At 39.3% G+C, this 23,938-nt stretch overlaps 1 protein-coding gene across 3 annotated transcripts in view; it reads left to right on the top strand.

The window, feature by feature from the left end:
* The window catches only part of AXDND1 (axonemal dynein light chain domain containing 1), a 187,323-nt gene that overhangs the window by 52,570 nt on the left and 110,815 nt on the right, over window positions 1-23,938 (top strand). For all 3 annotated transcript variants that reach the window (XM_073011737.1, XM_073011736.1, XM_037985895.2), the window contains exons 13-15: window positions 10,208-10,309; window positions 11,136-11,290; window positions 12,763-12,838. In XM_073011737.1, coding sequence (XP_072867838.1) covers window positions 10,208-10,309; window positions 11,136-11,290; window positions 12,763-12,838 — 333 coding nt within the window. The remainder of the gene's footprint in view (window positions 1-10,207; window positions 10,310-11,135; window positions 11,291-12,762; window positions 12,839-23,938) is intronic.

The following is a 23,938-nucleotide window of genomic DNA, read 5'->3' as shown; positions in this document are numbered from 1 at the left end:
CCTTAGGATCAAATCCGTGCTACACTTGCACGGGCACATGTGCCAGTTTTGTTATATCTTTATGTCTTCAACTACTTGCCCCTGATCATCTATGTGTAGACAGCAATTAGTAAGATTAAATTTTTTCACAAACCCTTCCTTCAGTTGCTAGCAAGTAGCTGAGAGTCTATTTTGATAGATAGCATTCCTCATCTGAGTTTGTTGCTGGGCTAGAACAGTCAAGGCTTGACTGGTTTTATTAATGATGATTTCTAAAACAGCTTGTAACTGTATGATTCAGTTGAGCACATAAATGGGGGTCTGGTATCCCCATGAGCTGTCTTATGCCTAAGTAGCAGGCCTATAATATTGTATGATTCTCTTAGGGAGCTGTTCATTATTTTTCAATTTTTTATAGCTATGCCTTTCTTTTTGTGGGAAGCATAGACAGGGAAGCCCAGGATTTCGCCTGTTTTTATGGGCAATAGGAAGAAAGATGGTTTAATAGTGCCAGTAACACAACTACCTGTCCACAGGTGAGGCAGCTTAGTGGAGGTTCTATGTCCACATATCCAGTATAGCCCAGTCGGGGGCCGTCTAGTCCTGGTGGGATTCTGGGTGGGCTTAAATGGTCTGCAACTCTGGAAATTTACTGAATGGATTTTTATCTGTATGGTTTGAACTCCACCATGTAACTGTTTTTGTGGTACCATTATACAGTTTCTGTCCTAGGCAACCAAGTCATCCTACAGAATGAGTGAATTCTTTCCTTTTTTTAGCTATGCAATATTGTCTAATAATTGAGACTTTTAGAACCTAGAAATGATCAGGGTGATTCTTTTGGGCCAGGAATTCATCAGGAACTGGGTCTGTAGGCACTAATTCTTGGGCTTCGTATGGCCATTGATCTCCTATTACAGTTCTTTCACAAACATAACAAATTAGAAACTGGGCTACATACCTTGGATAGAATAGCATTATACAAACAAGTTTCTTTTAGAGTTCTGGTACACTTATAATAACCATAAAATAATAGGACTGTAACAATCTTTTGTCCTACCTCAGTGACCTGATGTATATCCTGGGAACAGTCCTCAGTCTGAGGAAGGTCAGTTGATGTCCTTACTGTACAAGTCCAAATTTTAAGGAAAATGAGTTTCCTCATGCTTTGGCCGTGCGTGGACCAGTCAGCTTCTGGATGTGACTGGAGCAGGGCTTGTCATATTCTTCAGAGTCACTTTGCAGGGGTTGGTGAAGCTGCTCCAATCCATGTACAGCCCTCAGTCTACTGATGTTTAAGGATGGTCTCAGAGGTTGGCCCACTAGAATAAACTGAGTTCAATACCTCTACACAGTTATGTTTAACTGGGCTCTCTGATACCAGGAGCAAGGTGGCGGGGTTTAGGGTGTTGCAAACTTCAATGGTTATGTGGGGATTTTCACAGAGCAAGCTTTGGTATCTAGTTAATCTAGCATTTGTTAGCTAATGATGTCCTTTGGTATTTATGAAAGTCACCACAGCATGGGGGTGCTTTATGTTTAGGTTTTGCCTAAGAGTTAACTTATCTGCTTCTTGTGCTAACAGGGCCATTGCTGCCAGGGCCCTTAGACATGGGGGCCAGCCTTTGGAAACCCCGTCTAGTTGTTTTGAGAGATAGGCCTCTGGCCTTGGCCAGGGTCCTACAGTCTGAGTTAAAACTCCAATTGCCATTTTTTTTTTCTTTTTGACACATAGAGTGTAAAAAGTTTTGTCAAGTCAGGTAGCCCCAGGACTGGGGCCAACCTGAGTTTTTCTTTTAACTCATGAAAAGCTTGTTGCTGTTGGTTGTAGTAGATGTAGTTTATCTAATTTGTATTTTTACTGACTGACATCTACCAAAATATTGACTTAAATCCTGTAACTATTTGATTTCAAGCTTTAAATTGATCTGGTATTCCTTGCGGGGCTCCAGTTGCATCTAAATAGGTGTGAGAGTTGAAAGACCTATAAGGGGCTTCTGTCACTTTATGATGTCTTATTTTTCCTCCCTCTGGTTGATGAAATGCCAGGGTGAAAGGGATAGCTAATTGGACTAAAGTATAAGTGCCACTGCAGTTATTCGGCAGAGTGCCCAGTAATGGTCCACCACAATACCACCACACATCCACTTGGGGATGAACAAGGGCTGACTCCAATTGATAAGTTCTTGAAAATTCTTAGGCTCATTGCATCCCTTCAGGTCTCCAAGGAATGCTAAGTTTCCTCCCTGTTGTGAGAGACACAAAGTGAACTTAGTGTTGGGAGATGGAGGCTGGATGGCCCTTGGGGGCTGACCTGCAGGGTGCCGACCTTTGGGATATAGCAGAGAGAGCTTGGCATGACTTATTACTCAAGACTATAGAATCCTGGAAAAGAGTTACTATGCAGCCCATGCGTGGTCGACTGGAGGACCACCTTAGTGGAAGGGGGACAATCTGGGCCTCTGGCCTGCCAAGTGCACAAGCATAACAATTGCTTTTGTTTAACGTGCAGATGGAATATTTGATCCATTTCAACCAGACATTTGCATCTTGGTATGCTGTCTTAATTGCCAAAGTTTAAGTTTTTAATTTTTATGATCTTCTAGTAAAATGAATGTTTCTTTTAGCAACTATTTTTATTAGTTTTTAAACCAAAGAAAGCCAAATACCATTTTACATTTAACAATGCTTTTTATATGATTTTTATACTTGATTTTACCTTTATATTAGTGTGTTATTAATGTTAAACTTAATTTTAATAAAACCTTGTAGACATATTTATCTAATTTTTAATGTTTGACCATAAGGTAAGAGTTTATAGACTCTTTTTAACCTTTAAAATTATAAATTTTTGTTAAAGAGCAGGTTGGCGCTTTAAGAAAAACCTATTGCGTTTTACTTTAATGTCCAGTTCACAGAAAAACTGGATGATACCTTTTTAACTTTAGCTAATATGTTTTCACACAGAATTTTCTTTATAATTAACGTTTTAAAACTTGCTTAAACTTTAAAAACAATAATTTTTTAAACCTTTTAATGTAGGTAAAAATCCATATTCTTATGCCTCCTTATAATCCTTTTACCAAAGGTATATTTTACTTTTCTTATACACCTTGCACATAAACTGTTTCAATTGTACTCAAGAGGCCTTATTACTTTTAAATTATACAACATTTTTTACATAAAAAAATTTTTTATAACATTTTTTCTTTTACAACTTTCACAGACAATTCTTCAACATGTCTCAACTTTCTGACTTATTACAAACATTTCTTTCTTTAAACAACCAGTTAATTTATTTCAGGACAAGAATTTACTATATAACACTCTTTTTACATAAATTCTGCCTCCCCCTTTCTTTTCTTTTCTTCCTTTTTTTTTTTGGAAGGTAACCATTCTTTTTTTTTTTAAAGCAAACTTTCTTTATGTCTGTGGACTAGACTGTCTAAGGCCACAAGATTAGAAGTTACTATAATACATGTTACACTGTTAACTTTTAGCAACTTTACTTTTGTGGAAAACCTTGTAAGTTTGGGATTTCAATTATCCTTTGCTATTATTAAGACCTTGTTTAGTCTAAATTAACTTAGAATTGGTATAGATGGACTTTTTTTTTTTTTCTTCTGTTAGCAAAGCAGCTGCCGGTACAGATTGAATGCATCTGGGTCATCCGCAGGTTACTAGGTTAAGGATTTTTGATAGGAAGGCCTCAGTGCTTTTGGGATATGCCCTTGTTTACACTGACAAGAAAGTGGTGTTAGAGTGTTACAGGGTTACTGAGAATACCTTTAATTATCAATTATAGGTTTTAAATTTACCTTGGCTTTTAAAGGAATAGGGTATACTGTTTTTTTCTTAACTAGTATATTTCTCTTTCTCTTTTTCTTTCTCTCTTTGACTTTCTCTCTCTTTTTCTCTCTCTCTCTAACTTTCCTTTTGCCTCTGTCCCTTCCTCTCTTTCTGCCTGTCTCTTTCTCTGTCTCTCTCTTTTCTTGACTCCTTCTTTGTCTCTCTGTCTCTTCCTCTCTGTCTTTTCCTCTCTCTCTTTGCCTCTTTTTCTCTCTGTCTCTTTCCTTTCTTTCTCTCTGCTGGTCTTTCCTTGCCTCTGCCAGCCACTTATGCTGCTGTTCTCTTAACTACTGTTGCGGGGGAGGGAGGGGGTCTAAAACCAGCTGTAACTGTCTATGTACGGAAACTAGTCTGGGTACCTTGGCTTACAGGTTACCTTCTGCCATACTTTTGAAACAAGGGACCTGTCTAGGCTTCCTTCTGATGGCCAACACACCTCTAATGCTGGCCAGTCTATTTCACACAAAGTTCTAAGTTTTCCTGGTGCCATAGTAGCACCATAATCTCCCTTAAATCCTTTCTTGAAATTTTTCAACGTAGTTCCTAGTGGGGTGGGCTTACTTTGTGCCTGACCCATGTCTCCTGGAGACAAAACACCATGCTCACACCACACGCACACTACAAAACAAAGAACGGGTAAAAAGGGCACACACACACTTTTACAGTTTACGCCAAACCAGAATCAAAACTAAAATCAGAGTATCAAGAGATCCAAGCCCGGTCAAAACCAAAACCAAAGTTTCAAGCAATCCAAGTCAAGTCAAAAACAAAAACCAAAGTGCCAGTACAGGCACACGGTGGGTGATCAGGCCACGCTTCCACTCAGATGGAGTAGGCAAGTTACCAAGACCAGTCCTGTCAAGCAATTCAAACCAAGTCAAAACCAAAACTAAACTAAAGTGCTGATAAAGGCATGCCACCGGTGATCAGGCCATGCTTCCACTCAAATGGAGCGGGCAAGTTCCCAAGACTAGTCTTACCAAGTTTTAGATGTCCAGACTCCAAGTGCCAGTTCCTTCCCTGTGTTCAGCCACTGCATTGATCCTCCATGAGAGCCTGCCACACACGGCTCTGGTGAGGCATCCCACCAGGGCAAGTGCCTACCTGGGAGTGCTCTCAGGACCTGTGTCGCTCTGGCTAGTTGGAATCCCCCATGGGGATGTTCCACAGGGCAGGCTAAAGCCACCTAAGGAGCTGCCTCAACTGTCCATTAATCACCTTGCTTCCTGGTCAGGGAACCAAGAGGATTATAGGCATGAGCCACTATGCCTGGCCGATTCTTGTTTCTTTTTATTCTTTTTTCTCCTCTGATTGTGTACAAGTAGCCTGTATTTGGGTTCACTGATTCTTTTCTCTTCTTGATGCAGTCTGCTGTTCAGAACCACTGATGAATTTTTCAGTTCAGCAAATGTATTTCTCAGTTCCAGTAGTTTTATTTTTTTATTATTTCAATCTCTTTGTTACATTTCTCTGATAAATTTCTGAATTGCTTTTCTGGGTTATCGTGGAGATCACTCAGTTTTCTTAAAACCGTAGTTTTGAATTCTTTATCAGAGAGCTCACGTGTTAGAGTCACTGACTTGTTCCTTGCTTTGTCCATTTCAGGAGATCATGGTTCCCCGTCTGCTCTTGTTTCTTATGAATGTGTGTCTATTACTTTGCATTGAAGGGTTAGTTAGTTATTCTAGTCTTCTCTGTCTGACTTGTTTTATGTTGTATTGGCTACTTTTGCTTAGCAGATCTGAAGGTTGCTGCCTCCTTTTCAGCACTCCATGGTGCCTTAAACCCAGGTTCACCTCAACTCTAGTGAAGGATTAAAGTGCTACCCTTCCCATGTAGGGGAGTTTCCAAAGGCAATATCCCTGCAGTGTGAGAAGGATGGCTAGGGACTAGTGCCCAGGGAATCTGCGGAGTGAACCTTGCACAGCATGGTGCTGCTGATAAGCCTCTCTCACATGGAGTCTCCTTTGGCTGCGTTGCAGAGCGAAGTTCCCAGGCCTGGGGATGGTAGTCCTTCCTCTACCCTTTGTCTCTGCCTGTCCTCGGGCATATTTATCTCTTCAGGCACTTGTGATGGTTTCCTGCCAAGGAATCAACATGATGGAGTCTCCTGCCAAGGAATCAACATGATGGGGAAGCTTGTTGTCCATCTTTATCTCACTTTTTCCAGTGTAAAAACCATGAATTTGGGGAAAATTTTCCATGTGCTTTGTGCTGTGCTGGGCAGAAGCAGGGAGGGACATTGCAGATATGGAAGTCCAGTTCTTTCACTCTCTGCTCAGAGTTTTTTATACCTCTCTGTGGCCCCAGCAACAGTCTCATCTTCATATTTGAGTTCTGGAATATTGCTGGTGATAATCTTGGTGCTGTATATTTGTTTCAGTTTTTTTTTTTTTTTTGGTGGAGTGGTTGAAGCCAGCTTGCTTTTATGCCACTATTTTGGAACTGGAAGCACCAATCATTTTTTCTTAAAAAAAAAAACAAAAAGAAAAACATTAGCTGGGCATGTTGGTGCACACCTGTAGTCCCAACTATTCCAGAGGCTGAGGTGGGAGGATTTCTTGAGCCTGGGAGGTTGAGGCTACGGTGAGCTGAGATCACACCACTGCACTCCAGCCTAGGTGAGACAGAGTGAGACCCTGTCTCAAATACGTGTGTGTGTGTGTATGTGTGTGTGTAAAGAGAAAAACGTGGAAGCTCCTTTTTTTTTTTTTTTTTTTTTTGAGACAGAGTCTCGCTCTGTTGCCCAGGCTGGAATGCAGTGGCACAATCTTGGCTCACTACAAGCTCTACCTCCCGGGTTCAAGTGATTCTCCTGCCACAGCCTCTCGAGTAGCTGGGATTACAGGCACACGCCACCATGCCCAGCTAATTTTTGTATTTTTAGTAGAGACGGGGTTTCACCATGTTGGTCAGGCTGATCTCAAACTCCTGACCTTGTGATCTGCCTGCCTCGGCCTCCCAAAGTGCTGGGATTGTAGGAGTGAGCCACTGTGCCCGGCCAAAGCTTTTTGTAAGTATGATGTGAAACCTTAAAATTGAAGCTTCCATGCAGTGACAATCACTAGAAATAAAAGCAAATAACAAACTGGGAGAAAATGTTTGTACAGTTAATATTATTAAAGTGGTCGAATAAATAAATTTTAAAGGTAAAATAATCCAGCAAAACAATGGGCACAGACTATAAACAGATAATTCAGAGTAAGAAATTCAAATAGCTAATAAATATATGAAAATATGTTCAACCTCACCAATCATCAATAGGATGGAATATACAGAATAATTAGATAACATTTTTAGCTTACCAGATTGGCAAACATAAACAGATGATAAACATGAACATTTGCATGTACTATTGATGGGCATGTATATTGATATAACCATTTTAGAAATTTTTTTTGTTTTGTTTTTTTTGTTTTTTTGAGACGGAGTCTTGCTCTGTTGCCCGGGCTGGAGTGCAATGGCCGGATCTCAGCTCACTGCAACCTCTGCCTCCCGGGTTTATGCCATTCTCCTGCCTCAGCCTCCTAAGTGACTGGGACTACAAGTGCCCACCACCACGCCCAGCTAATTTTTTTTGTATTTTTTTTTTTTTTAGTAGAGACAGGGTTTCACCGTGTTAGCCAGTTGGTCTCGATCTCCTGACCTCGTGATCCGCCCGTCTCGGCCTCCCAAAGTGCTGGGATTACAGGCTTGAGCCACCGCACCCGGCCATTTTAGAAATTTTTATAGAGGCTAACAGTATTTTAAATTTGTACATCTTTGACTAACCAATCACACAGGCAAGAAGTCATTCCATTCCTAAGAAATACTAGTACAAGTGAATAAGAATATGGAAATTCATTTCAACATTGCTTGTGATTACAAAAATATTGAAATAATCTAAATATCCATCATAAGGGAAATTACAGTTATTCAAACAGTAGAATACTAAGGAGCCATTTAAAAGAATGTTGTAGATATATATATGTATGTACAAAGATGGCTATGATATGTAAAAGAAACAGCAAGTTTTAGAATAATATAAAAGGATAGGAGAATATTTAATAAAAACTATCACGAGTATATAAAAAAAACTATGTGGCGGAGCGCAGTGGCTCAAGCCTGTAATCTCAGCACTTTGGGAGGCTGAGGCAGGCAGATGACCTGATGTCAGGAGTTTGAGACCAGCCTGGCCTACATGGTGAAACCCCATCTCTACTAAAAAAAAAAAATACAAAAATTAGCCAGCATGGTGGCCCATGCCTGTAATCCCAGCTACTCAGGAGGCTGAGGCAGGAGAATCACTTGAACCCGGGAGGCGGAGGTTGCAGTGAGCTGAAATCACACCATTGCACTCCAGCCTCGGTGGCAGAGTGAGAATCAGTCTCAAAAACAAACAAACAAACAAACAACTATGTATAGTTTATATATGCACACACACAAAATCTTCACTAAGAGAGCAGCAAACTAGTAAGACAGATTACCTTTGGTTAGTTGAATTTTAGGGTTGGGTGAGCTGGTGGGAATTTTGAATTTTACTTTATATTTCTATATTGTTTGACTTTAATAAATATATATTAATTTTTTAACTATGAAGGGTAATTTTTTAGGATCTATTAATTTTTAAAAATAAACTTCGAGCATGTGTTATGTGTCAGACATTATGCCATGTACTGGTTGGTAAAACAAAAATAATTGAGACAAAATTCCTGCCTATAAAACTTTATGAGATTCAAATATCTCAACAATTGAGAATGATGGACCTTTCTAGACAAATGAAATGTTAGTAGGGATAAATGTATAGATTAGTCTTATTAATATGATTAACATTAATAATTACCATGATTAATATTATTTTTAAAAAAGAAGCAGCAATTATTTATTCAGTTATTACTGTTTGTCAGATATTTTGCTAAGGGAATAATTAGCATAGTTCTTACAGTAATCCCATGAAATAGTACTATCTTTACCTACGTTTTTCATATGAAGACTCAGAGAGAGAATTTGCCTAAGCTCGCATAGCTAATAAATGGTGAACCTAGCAAGTTTGATTCCAGAACCTGAACTCCCAATTTCCATTATATACCATCTTCAGAGACAAAAGACAAATAAAACTCAGGGCAGCCACCTAAAGGAGGAGACCCAATGTAAGAACAATCCATGTAAAAAAAAAAAAGGATTTGTGACATTGAAATAACTGTGGATTCGCTGTAAGGCAACTGTATGAAATGATTCTCAAAACAATGCTGGACTTTTACAAGATTGGAAGTAAAGAGAATAGAAGGAGATCATTGTCTCATTTTTCTCTGAAATGGTCAGACCTCATCCAGAATACAGTGTTCCATTCTGATGCAGAATTTTTAAGGGCACATTGACATTTTCAGAGGAAACAATCATGACGTAAGAAACAGATTTGAGCTAGACATGTTCAGTGGAGAAAAAAGAAGAAAAGTGAGATCCCTCACACTAGAAGCTTTTCAACAGTAGAGAGCTGGACCCTGGTAGAGGTTTCTGTAGAATTCCTTGCATTGATGAGCTTTGTGTTAGATCATCCCTAGAGTCCCTTCTAACTAAAGTGACAGCTAGAATGTCAATTCCCTGAAAATAAGGACTTTATTTCTTTTGTTCATATCTATGTCCACAGTGTCTAGAACAGTATTTCATTAAATGACTATGCAGCTGATTTCTTATATTAGTGGTTCTCAAAGTATGACCCAGGGACCCCCTGGGGGACATCCATGAGACCCTTTTAAGAGCTTCATGAAATCAAAATTAGTTTCATTATAATACTAAAATGTCGTTTGCCTTTTTCATTCTCATCCTTTTATTAAGAGTATGCAGTGGATTTTTCTAGCAGCTACATGATATGGTATATTCTAACAGATTGAATACAGAAACAAATGAGAATCCAGCTCTATTCTTCTAAGGCAAACATTAGATTTGTAAAAATGTAAAACAATAGCACTCTTTTTACTAATTTAACACAGTTTTTAAAAATAAAGATGCTATTTATGTGAATATGTAATAAGTTTGTTAAAGTTTAAGTGATTAACAAATATATGTTTTAAATCTAGTTTAATTTCCAATACAGTAAATATCAGTAGATGCATTCCATATAAATAAAAGCACTTGAGCGTATAAAGTAGTCTTGAGATAACATTTTTTGTATAAAGGGGTCTTGAGATCAAATTTTTGGATAAATTTTGCCATACGCTATACCTCAGTTTGGTTCCAGTTCAGTGGAAAATGTGAATTTGTAATTCGTGTTAATGATTTAAACAAGAAATTTTAGTTGAGTTAATGATTCGGTGAAAAATTGATATATGAAATCACTGTAATAAATTATAGTGGTTTGCTAATGTTTTAGGTTCCTGATTATAGTACATTATTTTTATAGGTAATTGAAAGAAATAGAGTCATATTGGCTAGAAGACTTTACCTTAATGAAAAAGGCTGGAATAAATACACTAAGCATTTAATCATACTGCTGTCAAACAAGGTAAAGGTCAATTATCTTCAGTTCTGGGGAAAAAAGACGCCAAGTGGTGAGGGTTGAGACTGTAAGATGCCTTTGTTAAATTTATTGATTTTAAAAATATCGTTTTATATTAGTGCTTATTGTGTACAGAAAGAAAAATCTAAGGGAAGGTGAATAAAGGCTCTTATTTCTCTATATTTGCCTTCTAATTGAAGCAATTTATCTAAGTTTAATAACACTACAAGGTTATTCATACAGTTATGATCCTATTGATTCATGCTTAAAGTAAAAAAAGTAAATAGCTATGTTTTTTGAAATAGTTGCATTATCAATTTTATGGGAAAATTCAGTGAGCACACTAGATAGAAAAGGAGGGCATTTAGTATGTTTCTACCAAGTCAAAGCATTTACACTAGTCATTTCACTTTTCATTTAACTCTTAAGGCAATTCTGTGAGATAGATATTAGGGTCTTTATGTATAAAAAAATTAATTCCAAATAGATGACATAAGGTTGCACAGCCAGTAATAGCTACACTTCACATTTGGTTTGGTTTGGCTTCTTGGTTCCTGTTCTATCTAGCGCACCACACTGCCCCTGTGATAGTCCTATGGAAAAATTGGGTTCATGTTGCAAAGGAAAAAAAAATCTTGTCTCTTAATACTTTATGTACCATGGAAAATTCCTCACCAAATGAACTGTGTAGTAGTGTAACTTTTCAATTTTTTAATCAATTTTCTATGAATTTCTCTAGTATTAGAATATTAATAATGGCCTGGTGTGTGTTAATGACTATTTGTTATATACATAAATGAATATATTATTTGATTCCATGCATTTTATCTAGGACACTGAAGACCTTGCATTGTTACAGAAGTTGACACAGAAATGGAGAAACTTAGTGAATAAATTTAAACAAGAGGTAGAAGAAATGGAAGAGTCTACAAGGGAGACATTGAAAATTGTTGAGAAAGGACTTACCAAATGGCAGGAGAGCTTCAAGTGAGTCACCAAGAATCTTGTTTTTCTGATTATACTTATATCATGTCTGATAACTCAGTCAAATTCTCTCTGTTCCTCCTTCTGTCTTTTACCTTGTAATCACTCTAACATTGATCTTGGGGAGCAGTACCTGTGAAGGCACAATCCTGCTAACAACCTTGAATAGTCTTGTGGTTTCTAGTGCTAAATATCTCTCTAGTCCATCCTGATCCTCCTGCTTAACTGCTGCTGTCCCCATTTGAGTCCAGTTCTTTTTCTTTTCTTTTTGAAATTAAGTCAACTTATTTCATTACTTTGGCAAACTTGAGTATTTGGATCCATCTGCAAATCATATGCAGAGACGTAAAACCAATGGGTGACAGTTATAGGGAGATGGTTTTGATTGGATATCATACTTTGCAATGATTAGAGAAATCTGACAATGAAAGAAGCTGCTAATAAAGTAGTTAACCTTGGCTAAATCACAGCCAAGGTTAGTGGGAATCTATACTTTGGATGCAGTCTGGACTAGATTTCTTTTTTTTTTTTTTATCTTTTCTTTTTTTTTCGATACTGAGTCTCATTCTGTCGCCCAAGCTGGAATGCAGTGGCACAATCTCGGCTCATTGCTGCCTCCGTCTCCTGGGTGCAAGCGATTCTCCCACCTCAGCCTCCTGAGTAGCTGGGATTACAGGCATGCGCCACCACACCGGCTAATTTTTGTATTTTTAGTAGAGACAGGGTTTCACCATGTTAGCCAGGCTGGTCTCAAACTCCCAGTCTTAGGTGATCCACCCACCTAGACCTCCCAAAGTGCTGGGATTACAGGCATGAGCCACCATGCCCAGCCTGGACTAGAAGATTTCTAAGGTTTTTGTTTGTTTGTTTGTGTGTTTAAATTTAAGATGCTTTGTTTGTTGAGGCCTGGACTAGATAATTTCTAAGTTTTTCTGTTTGTTTTTCTGTTGTTTGTTGATTCTTAGCTAGGAGGCGTGCATGGGTGGCCATAGTTCTTGTCTCTTTAGCTTCAGAAACTTATTAATCAATAGCTTTCACCTTGTGAGACTTTAGAGCCATTAAAGGAAATTGTTTCCTACCAGAAGTTGGGATTCCTGGCTTAAATGTTGAGTCTTAATTACTGTGTAGGCTTTCTTTCCATTTATATATTGCTTTGGCAGCTGCATTCAACAGAAATTCTTCTGATAATGATCTGGTTTTTAATTCTCAAGACTCAAGAGACCACCCTTTAAAAAAAACACTCTTGTGGTCCATGGCCCTGTAACTTGATTGCTCAGGTCTGAATAGAATCTGAATTTATGTTGACAAATTTAATGATAAATACCTGTGGCGAGAGGGGCTGGACCTGGAAGACATGCTTCAAAATTATTGAGGAGAAATATATTAGTTGTTTAGTCTTTAGTGTATAAACTGATGATTTTGTTTGTTTATGCCTTATTCTGAGAACTTTCTCTTTTTCTTTTTTCTTCTTTCAGTGAAAAAGACATTTTATCCCCTAATAACGGAAATGTATTTGATTCAGTTATTTTAGACTTCAAACAGTGGCAGAAGGTAAGACTTTTTAATAAAGAGCTTGGCAATCAAAGTGCTGGTTGTAAACTTGGCATTCCTGACCTACAACTGAGTCACATCTCATCCTTTTTTTTTTTTTTTTGAGACGTTGTCTCACTCACTCTGTTACCTAGGCTGGAGCACAGTGTGATCTTGGCTTACTGCAACCTCCACTTCCTGAGTTCAAGCGATTCTCCTGCCTCAGCTTCCCAGGTAGCTGGGATTACAGGCATGTGCCACCACGCCCAGTTAATTTTTGTATTTTTAGTAGAGACAAGGTTTCACCATGTTGGCCAGAATGGTCTTGAATTCCTGACCTGAAGTGATCTGCCCACCTCGGCCTCCCAAAGTGTTGGGATTACGGGTGTGAGCCACCATGCCTGGCCATATCTCATTCTTTAAAAATGCCCTATTAGGGGCTGGCACAGTGGCTCACACCTGTAATCCCAGCTACTCAGAGGCTGAGGCGGGAGAATCACTTGAACCAAGGAGTCAGAGGTTGCAGTAAGCCAAGATTGCAACACTGCACTCCAGCCTGGGCAACAGAGCTAGACTCCATGTCAAAAAAAAAAAAAAAAAAAGCCATGTTAAGTTTTATGAACGACAAGGAAAAAAGCAAGTGCTCAGGGACTTTAAAAAATATGCTTAAGGCCGGGCGCAGTGGCTCACGCCTGTAATCCCAGCACTTTGGGAGGCCGAGGTGGGCAGATCACAAGGTCAGGAGATCGAGACCATCCTGGCGAACACGGTGAAACCCCGTTTCTACTAAAAATACAAAAAATTAGCCGGGCTTGGTGGCGGGTGCCTGTAGTCTCAGCTACTCGAGAGGCTGAGGCAGGAGAATGGTGTGAACCCGAGAGGCGGAGGTTGCAGTGAGCCAAGATCATGCCACTGCAGTCCAGCCTGAGCGAGAGAGCCAGACTTTGTCTCACAAAAAAAAAAAAAAAAAAAAAAAAGCTTAAATATTCTCAGTTCTATTTCAGATTTTTGGGTCAAATTAAGTTAGGCTGCTATGAAAGAAATCAGGAATTTGTTATTGGTCTATTCAGGGATTCGACTTGTTCTGGTTTCGTCTTGGGAGGGTGATGTGTCTGGGAATTTATCCATTTCTTCTAGATTTTCTAGTTTATTTGCATAGAGGTATTTATAGTATTCTCTGATGGTAGTTTGTATTTCTGTGGGGTCAGTGGTGATTTCCCCTTTATCATTTTTTATTGTGTCTATTTGATTCTTCTTTATTAGTCTAGCTAGTGGTCTATTTTGTTAATTTTTTCACACACACACACACAAAAGCTCCTGGAATCATTGATTCTTTGAAGGGTTTTTCATGTCTCTATGTCCCTTAGTTCTGCTCTGATCTTAGTTATTTCTTGCCTTCTGCTAGGTTTTAGATTTGTTTGCTCTTGATTCTCCAGTTATTCTAATTGTGATGTTAGGGTGTTGATTTGAGATCCTTCTAGCTTTCTGATGTGGGCCTTTAGTGCTATAAATTTCCATCTTAACACTGCTTTAGCTTTGTCCCAGAGCTTCTGATATGTTGTCTCTTTGTTCTCTTTGGTTTCAAAGAACTTCTTGATTTCTGCCTTAATTTCATTATTACACAAGAGTCACTAAGGAGCAGGTTGTTCAATTTCCGTGTAGTTGTATGGTTTTGAGTGAGTTTCTTAATCCTGAGTTCTAATTTGATTGCACTGTGGTCTGGGAGACTGTTTGTTATGATTTCAGTTCTTTTGCATTTTCTGAGGAGTGTTTTACTTCCGATTATGTGGATGATTTTAGAATAAGTGCCATGTGGCACTGAGAAGAATGTATATTCTGTTGATTTGGGGTTGAGAGTTCTGTGGATGTCTACTAGGTCTACTTGATCCAGAGCTGAGTTCAAGTCCGGAATATCCTTGTTAATTTTCTGTCTTGTCAATCTGTCTAATATTGACAGTGGGGTGTTAAAGTCTCCCACTACTATTGTGGGAGTCTAAGTCTCTTTGTAGGTCTCTAAGAATTTGTTTTATGAATCTGGGTGCTTCTGTGTTGGGTGCATACATATTTAGGATAGTTAACTCTTTCACTGAATTGATCCCTTTACTGTTATGTTATGCCCTTCTTTGTCTTTTTTGATCTTTGTTGGTTTAAGGTCTATTTTGTTAGAGACTAGTATTGCAACCCCTGCTTTTTTTTGCTTTCCATTTGCTTAGTAATTAATAACTTATCAACCAAAAAAACGCCAAGGACCACACAGATTCACGGCCGAATTCTACCAGAGGTACAAAGAGGAGCTGTTACCATTTTTTCTGAAACTATTCCAAACAATTAAAAAGGAGGGACTCCTCCGTAACTCATTTATGAGGCCAGCATCATCCTGATACCAAAACCTGGCAGAGACACAACAAAAAAAGAAAACTTCAGGTCAATATCCCTGATGAATGTCGATGCGAAAATCCTCAATAAAATACTGGCAAACCGAATCCAGCAGCACATCAAAAAGCTTATCCACCATGATCAAGTCAACTTTATCCCTGGGATGCAAGGGTGATTCTATATACACAAATCAATAAGAGGAATCTATCACATAAACAGACCCAATGACAAAACTCACATGATTATTTCAATAGATGCAGAAAAGGCCTTTCATAAAATTCAACATCCCTTTATGTTAAAAACTCTCAATAAACTAGGTGTTGATAGAACATATCTCAAAATAATAAGAGCTATTTATGACAAACCCACAGCCAATATCATACTGAATGGGCAAAAGCTGGAAGATTCCCTTTGAAAAGACAAGGGTGCCCTCTCACCTCTTCTTTTCAATATAATATTAGAAGTTCTGGTCAGAGCAATCAGGCAAGATAAAGAAATAAAGAGTATTCAAATAGGAAGAGTGGAGGTCAAATTGTCTATTTGCAGATGACATGATTCTATGTTTAGAAAACCCCATCGTCTCAGCCCCAAATCTCCTTAAGCTGATAAGCAACTTTAGCAAAATCACAGGAAACAAAATCAATGTGCAAAAATCACAAGCATTACTATACACCAACAATATACAATATACAAGCAGAGAGCCAAATAATGAATTAACTTCCATTCATAACTGCTAAAAACAAAATAAAATACCTAGGAATACAGCCAATAAGGGATGTGAAGGACCTCTTCAAGGAGAACTACAAAACACTGCTCAAGGAAATAAGAAAGAACTCAAACAAATGGAAAAACATTCCATCCTCATGGATAAGAAAAATCATGATTGTGAAAATGGCCATACTGCCCAAAGTAATTTATAGATTCAATGCTATTTCCATCAAATTAGCATTGACATTCTTCACAGAATTAGAGAAAACTACTTTAAATTTCATATGGAACCAAAAAAGAGCCCATATAGCTAAGACAATCCTAAGAAAAAGAACAAAGCTGGAGGCATCATGCTACCTGACTCCAAACTATGCTACAAGATGATGGTAACCAAAACAGCATGGTACTGGTACCAAAACAGACATATAGACCAATGGAATAAAACAGAGACCCGAGAAATAACACCGCACATCTACAACCATCTGATCTTCGACCAACCTGACAAAAACAGGCAGTGGGGAAATGATTACCTATTTAATAAGTGGTGCTAGGAAAACTGGCTAGCCATATGCAGAAAACTGAAACTTGACCCCTTCCTTACATCTTATACAAAAATTTACTCAAGATGGATTAAAGACTTTAAAATCCAAAACCATAAAAACCCTAGCAGAAAACCTAGGCAATACCATTCAGGACATAGGCATGGGCAAAGATTTCATGATGAAAACGCCAAAAGCAATTGCAACAAAAACCAAAATTGACAAATGGGATCTAATTAAACTAAAGAGCTTCTGCACAGCAAAAGAAGCTATCATCAGAGGGAACAGGCAGCCTACAGAATGAGAGAAAAGTTTTGCAATCTATCAATCTGACAGAGGTCTAATATCCAGAATCTATAAGGAAACAAATTTATAAGAAAAAAAAAAAGAACAACCCCATCAAAAAGTGGGCAAAGGATATGAATAGACAGTTCTCAAAAGAAGGCATTTATGTGGCCAACAAACATGAAAAAAACTCAACATCACTGATAATTAGAGAAATGCAAATCAAAACCACAATGAGATACATCTCACGCCAGTCAGAATGGCAGTTATTAAAAAGTCAAGAGCCAATAGATGCTGGTGAGGCTGTGGAGAAATAGGAATGCTTTTACACTGTTGGTGGGAATGTATATTGGTTCAACCATCATGGAAAACAGTGTAGTGATGCCTCAAGGATCTAGAACTAGAAATACCATTTGACCCAGCAATCCCAATACTGGGTATGTACCCAAAGGAATATAAATCATTCTACTGTAAAGACACATGCACATGTATGTTTATTGCAGCACTATTTACAACAAGAAAGACTTGGAACCAACCCAGATGCCCATCAATGATAGACTGGATAAAAAAAATGTGGTACATATACACCATGGAATACTATGCAGCCATAGAAAGGAATGAGATCATGTCCTTTGCAGGGACATGGATGAAGCTGGAAACCATCATCCTTAGCAAACTAACGCAGGAACAGAAAACCAAACACCGCATGTTCTCACTCATAAGTGGGAGTTGAACAATGAGAACACATGGACACAGGGAGGGGGAAAACCACACACTGGGGCCTGTTGGAAGGTGCAGGGGCAAGGGGAGGGAGGGCATTAGGACAAATAGCTAATGCATGCTTGACTTAAAACCTAGATGATGAGTTGATAGGTGCAGCAAACCACCATGGCACACGTATACCTGTGTAACAAACCTGCATGTTCTGCACATGTATCCCCCAATTTAAAGTAAAAAAAAAAAAAAATTCTATGTTGAACACAAAAAGTTTGGTAGATATCAGCTTTACACTTTTTTCTTCTATGAATATATATTTGCTTATGCAGGGTAAGAATTAGTAACTTTGGCTTTCATGTGTAGCTTAAAATGACAGCTCTACTGTATATTACATTGTAAAGCTTTATTTCTCCCGACGTATGTCTTCATCTATAAAACAGACACTCACTGAAAAAAAAAAAAGGAAAGAAATTAGGAAAATCTACTTGGGTGGCAGTGAGTGTAACCTGCATGGACCTAGGGGGACTGAGCGAAGGGGGGCAAATGCAGGAATCAAAGACAAGAGACAAAAGAGTATATTTGGAAGAAAGGGTCAGGGGCCACCTTGCCTTTAGTGGACAAGGGCCCTGAGCTTTACACAGCCCTCCATATTTATTAGGCAAAAGAGATAGCAAGAAAGAGGGAGTGATTGTTGGGTAATTGTCAGTCGGCCATTTGGTTCACAGCAGGCTTGCAAGACTGCATCCTCTGAACAATAGGTGCTAGATTTCTCAGTAGATAACTTCAAGGAGCCTGGTGCCAGGGAGTGATGTCCCTCAGCAAACCTTTTGGTGGCAGGTGCAGTGTGAGTTTGCTCACATCCTGCATTCATGATAAAGTTTGCTGTTTGATCATATAGCCTCAAGTGGAATGCTGAGTTGGTCACGTCCCACAAGTCTTTGGCTCCCTACCTATCCCCCTTTCTGTTTATGTATTAATTGAAAGAATGTAGAGCCAGGCTGGGCAGCTCTCATTTTCCAATTGGCAGTCCATCTGATTTTACAGACTATGAACAGAAGACAGAGACAAAACAACATTATTCTAAGAACTACATGTAAGATGTTAAGGTGGTGCTTTAGATAGGTCCAAGGGTTGAGGCTCTTCAGGCCTTGCTGGAATTCAGTCCAGTCTTCAAAAGAAGGCTGAAATTCTTGAATTTGCCTATTTAAATCAAGAATTTTGTTTTGTAATTCACCAGTATTATAGGTGATGTTGGATGTGAAAGCTCCAGGCAAATCGGCTTTCACAAGGTTCCATGGATACTTGCTTTGGTTATATTCTAAGTTGGTTACACAAATATGAGTGTAATTAAAATGACAACGCATTTGCTGCTGCAACTGCAAGCTTTGTACTTGTTCCCCTAACCATAGAACCGTGGATTTTTAACATCGCCACTTCAGTTTGTAACTCAGTGTTAATTTTATTCTGAAGTAGCCATGCTTGGTCGGCTGTGTGCATCCAGTTCTCCAGGTACTGAGCTGTTTGAATAGAATTATGCAAAGCTACAGAGGACATCACAACAGAAGTTATGAGTGGTGATCAAGGAAACAGTAGCAAAAATTATCATGCTTACGGCTCTACAGACATGATGAATAAGCTGAATTAGAAGTTTCACAAAATGCAAAGCAGGTGTGGCAGCCCCAGGCTCAGACAGATTAACAGGAATCATAGCCCAGGGGTGCGACCTAAAAACTATGGAAGTAGAGAGATTATGTGTTTTCAATGTGCTATGATTAATGCAGTGATATCACTGGCAAGATTTGCAGATCAATTGGGTATTGTGTACCTGGAGCTGGTCCTTCCTAGCTGCCAAAAAAGGGACTGTGTTGCTTACTATTGCTATTACTGGATAATATTCCAACCCAGATGTTGCCATTCATAAATGGGAGCGCTGCCTTCTATATCATCTCTTGAAGTGGTCCTTTCCTCCCAAGATAAGGCCAGAGGAAGAGGCGGGCTAAAGCCTACTCCATGCCAAGCAGTCTGGGCAGCAGACTGGGATTGGATCTCGGTGTTGTATAAAGAAGAAGCATTAAAAGCTTGCTGCCAAAGCCAGTGAAGTTTGTGCCATGATTTCTGATTTTCATCTTTTCCGTATAATTGACCATTAGGTCCCCAATCCACAATGTCTCCACTTACCAGTGGACCAAGACACTGGGTCCACAGAAGCGGGTAGGAACTATTGAATGGAATCTATTCTGTATAATCAGCACAATTAGGGCAACTGGGCCAGGAATGGTTGGTTAGCACACCAGTCACATTAGTAGAACCAAGACTTAATAAGTACATAATTTTTCCATAGTGACTCAACCATGTTTGAGCTTGAATTGTAAGATAGCTATGGCTGAGTGATGTCTTTGTAGTGATACACAAAGGAAGTCCTTCCAGTGGAGGGTATAATTAATGACATTATTCTGAGAGTCTAACTGTTCTACGGGGAAGTTAGGGGTCCTGGAGCCCACTCTCCCTGATCGTGACAAATCTCAGGAGGAGTGTCACTCCAAAGTATAGGTTGTACTGCTGGGGGACTGGGAACATATGCCCAGTATGTTTTTGCCTCTGCACAGGGAAAACATACTGCACAGGACATTATGGCTAACATGGCCAAGAATATGGAATCAGGGATTTTTGTCTGTCCCTGAGGCTCCAGTAGTTTCTCAGCTGCCTGCGTGGTTTTCTTGAGTTGTCCCCAGGTTATGAGGATTGATGTCATCGTGACTGCGGTCAGCCTTCTCTCCGTCTTTGCACTCAGGCTCAGCTGGCTCATGGCTCATACTAGAGGGACCAGGCCCATGGTTGGCCACCCTGGGTTCCTCCAGTCTCCCGTTCCATGGTCGCACGCACCTTGAGGGCACCCACACAGTTTGTCCATCTCCTGTAAAAACACAAGCATACCCTCATCCCTACATCAGTAAATCCACCGGACCTTTCCATTTTCCTTCTTCTGTGGATTTCCATAACATTTTCGAATAAATTTTCCTCTTTTCCTCTAACACTTGCCAATGTCTTTCTGCTGGAGTCTTATCATTTGGAACCAGGAGTCAAAAAATTTAAAGTAAATAAAGCTAAATGTAGTTTTGATTGAGGTGGTAGTTGGCCTCTTATACCCGCTTTTTGTCTTTTCAACATGCATTGTAATGTTTGATGTGACCGCTCTATAATGCCTTGTCCTCTGGGATTATAAGGAATTCCTGTTTTGTGGGTTATAGCCCAAAGCTGTAAGAAATTTTGAAAGGCATACTAGTGTAAGCGGGTCCACTGTCAGTTTTTAATTGTTAGGTATCCCCATATGAGCAACTGATGACAGACAATGTCACTGTACATGACCAGCTGTCTCACGTGTTTGGCATGTAGCATGCGGCATATAAGAATAAGTGTCTATAGTCACATGAACATAGGTAAGCTTACCAAAGGTTGCTATGTGTGTAACATCCATTTGCCAAATTTCATTTGGAGCCAAACCTCGTGGGTTACAGCCTTCTCCAGGGAGACATGCTGGCAAGTAGGACAGGTTTGTATTATAGCCCTAGCTTGGCTGCGAGATAAATGGAACATACAAGTAAGGGCAGAAGTATTTTGGTGCAGCAGTGCATGGGACACTCGAGTTTGCTGAAACACAGAACCAATCAATTTGTCTGCTTTTCATTACCTAGAGATAGCGGCCCAGAAAGTTGTGTGTGAGAACGAATATGAGAAATATGAAAAGGAGCTGCATGAGAGTGAATAACTTGTTGAAGTCTTAAAAATAAATTCAGCAGTTCTGGGTCTAGTGTACTTTTAATTGTAGCACTTTCTATGTGACTGGCTACATTTACAGCATAAGCTGAATCACAGACAACATTGATAGGATCTGAAGATGTGAGCTCCAAAACCTGAATGACTGCAATTAGCTCTGAGCGTTGAGCTAAAACCCGAGGTCATCATTATTTGAGTATGTTTTGGTCCATAAATAGCAGCACAACCTTTGGAATTGCCATCAGTAAAATAAATTTGTCCACCTGGAATAGGTTTGTGGTGAGAAATCACAGGAAGAATGAAAGAATGGATTTTATAAAACTGTAAAATTTTGTCTGAGGGGTAGTAGTTGTCACGTGCGTCCGTGTGAAGAGACCACCAAACAGGCTTTGTGTGAGCAACAAGGCTGTTTATTTCACCTGGGTGCAGGCAGGCTGAGTCTGAAAAGAGAGTCAGCAAAGGGTGGTGGGATTATCATTAGTTCTTACAGATTTTGGGATAGGTGGTGAAGTTAGGAGCAATGTTTTGCCGGCAGGGGGTGGATCTCACAAAGTACATTCTCAAGGGTGGGGAGAATTACAAAGAACCTCCTTAAGGGTGGGGGAGATTATGAAGAAAGTTCTTAAGGGTGGGGGAGATTACAAAGTACATTGATCAGTTAGGGTGGGGCAGAAACAAATCACAATGGTACAATGTCATCAGCTAAGGCTATTTTCACTTCTTTTGTAGATCTTTAGTTGCTTCAGGCCATCTGGATATATATATGCAGGTCACAGGGGATATGATGGCTTAGCTTGGGCTCAGAGGCCTGACAGTGGTTATCTATAGCACCTACGAAGTCTGCAAAAGCAGTTTGCCAGGCAGTTGACATTTCCCAAGCTGCGGCTTGTTGCTGGGAGTCTAAAGGAACAATAATTTTGTCAGGATCATATCCCATAAGCATTTTTGACCTATGCCTGCCCATAGTCACAATTTGTGTAATTAAAAAAAGATAAATTTGCAAGGTTTTGACTGTTTGATGAGGTAGAAAGAGCCATTCTGTTACTGTTACAGACTTGTCTATGAACTGGCCCCAAAGCCCTGTTGGAGAGTGGGGGGTAGAAAGAATAAACAAAAGCAAAGGTTTTTGCAGTTGTAGCCATGTGGCATGTCTTGCAGTAACATTTGCTCTACAAGCCGTAATTCGTAATTCGTAATTCGGCTTCTGCCTCTTTAGTTAATTGCTGCAGGGAATTTAAAGAAGAATCTCCTTGCAGGGTTTAGTAAAGATATGTGAGTCAATAGGTAGCAATACCTAACATCAGGTGTAGTCAATTAATATCTCCTAATAATTGTTGAAAATTATTTAAAGTCTGTGACCTGTCTTTATGGAGAACTACTTTCTGAAGTCGTACACTTACTTCTCTCTGTAACAACAGTTCCTAAGTGTTGGTATGGGGAAGTTGTACCTTTTCTGGGGCTATTTTGAGATTCTGTTTAGTCAAAGGCTGCTTTGTTCCTCTGAATAACTGATGTAGGATTTGATCTGTAGGAGCAGCCAAAAGAATATCATCCATAAAATGAATGATATAAGTAGTAGGAAACATATTCCGAGGCTCCTTTAATGCCTGTCCTACAAAATGCTGACAGCGTAGGACTGTTAATCATGACTTGGGGTAAAACGCTCCATTGATAATGAGAAACAGGTTCTCTTTGATTAATAGAAGGCACACAGAAGGCGAATCGAGGCTTATCCTTCTCGTGTAAGGATATAGTAAAGAAACACTCCTTAAGATCTATTACTACAAGAGGCCAGTCTTTTGGAATAGCCACTGGAGATGGTAAACTTTTTTGTAAGGCACCCATTGGTTTAATGTTTGCATTAACAGCTCTTACATCATGTAGCAGTCGCCATCTTCTGGACTTTTTTGGAATAACAAACACGAGAATTCCAGGGGCTGACTCCTCTTTGTGTCCGGTGTCCCATTGTTCTTTTACTAGCTGCTGAAGTTGCATCAGCTTCTCCTGAGATAGGGGCCATTGATCCACCCATACAGGTTTGTCACTGAGCCATTCTAATGGTAAGGCAGTGGGCGGCGGAGAAATATCAATGACCCCCATCAGAAATCCTGACGTCCTAGCCCTTTTCTGTTTTTGCAGTTACTGATATTGGGTTAGGATTTCCTCGTAGAAATTTTCCTAAACCTTTTCCATTCTGATATCCCATGTTCTTCAACATTTTAAATCCTGGGTTATCAAAGTTTTCATTTGTAAGTCTCATATCCCAAGGTGTAACTAAGTTTTGACCCCATAAATTGATAGCTATATTTGCGACATAAGGCTGCAAAGTACACGACTGTTCATCCAGACCAAGACAAGGTAAAATCTCAGGGCTCTGTTGAACACTTTGAGCTGTTCCTTTCCCACTAAGGATGTAGAAGTTAATTGCAAGGGCCAGGATGGGGGCCATTGTCTTTAGATGTTACTGATACATCAGCTCCCGTATCCATAGGCCCATAACATTTCTTTCCTTTAATTTGTACCCACAGGTGGGTCTATTTAGAGGCTATTGGTTGTGATAGATTTCTCATGTAGTTGTGCTCCCAAACCCTTTATTTTCTCCTTTCTCCTTTCGTGGAGAAGGGTATAATTTGCAACGAATAAGCATAATTGAGCAAAGATCTCCCGATTCAAAAACCCAAAGATCTTGTGACATTAAAACTACTTGAATTTCTCCTTCATA

This window comes from Chlorocebus sabaeus, chromosome 25, assembly GCF_047675955.1.
Source record: "Chlorocebus sabaeus isolate Y175 chromosome 25, mChlSab1.0.hap1, whole genome shotgun sequence".
Classification (NCBI taxonomy): domain Eukaryota; kingdom Metazoa; phylum Chordata; class Mammalia; order Primates; family Cercopithecidae; genus Chlorocebus; species Chlorocebus sabaeus.
This window is presented reverse-complemented; position numbering and strand designations above follow the sequence as displayed.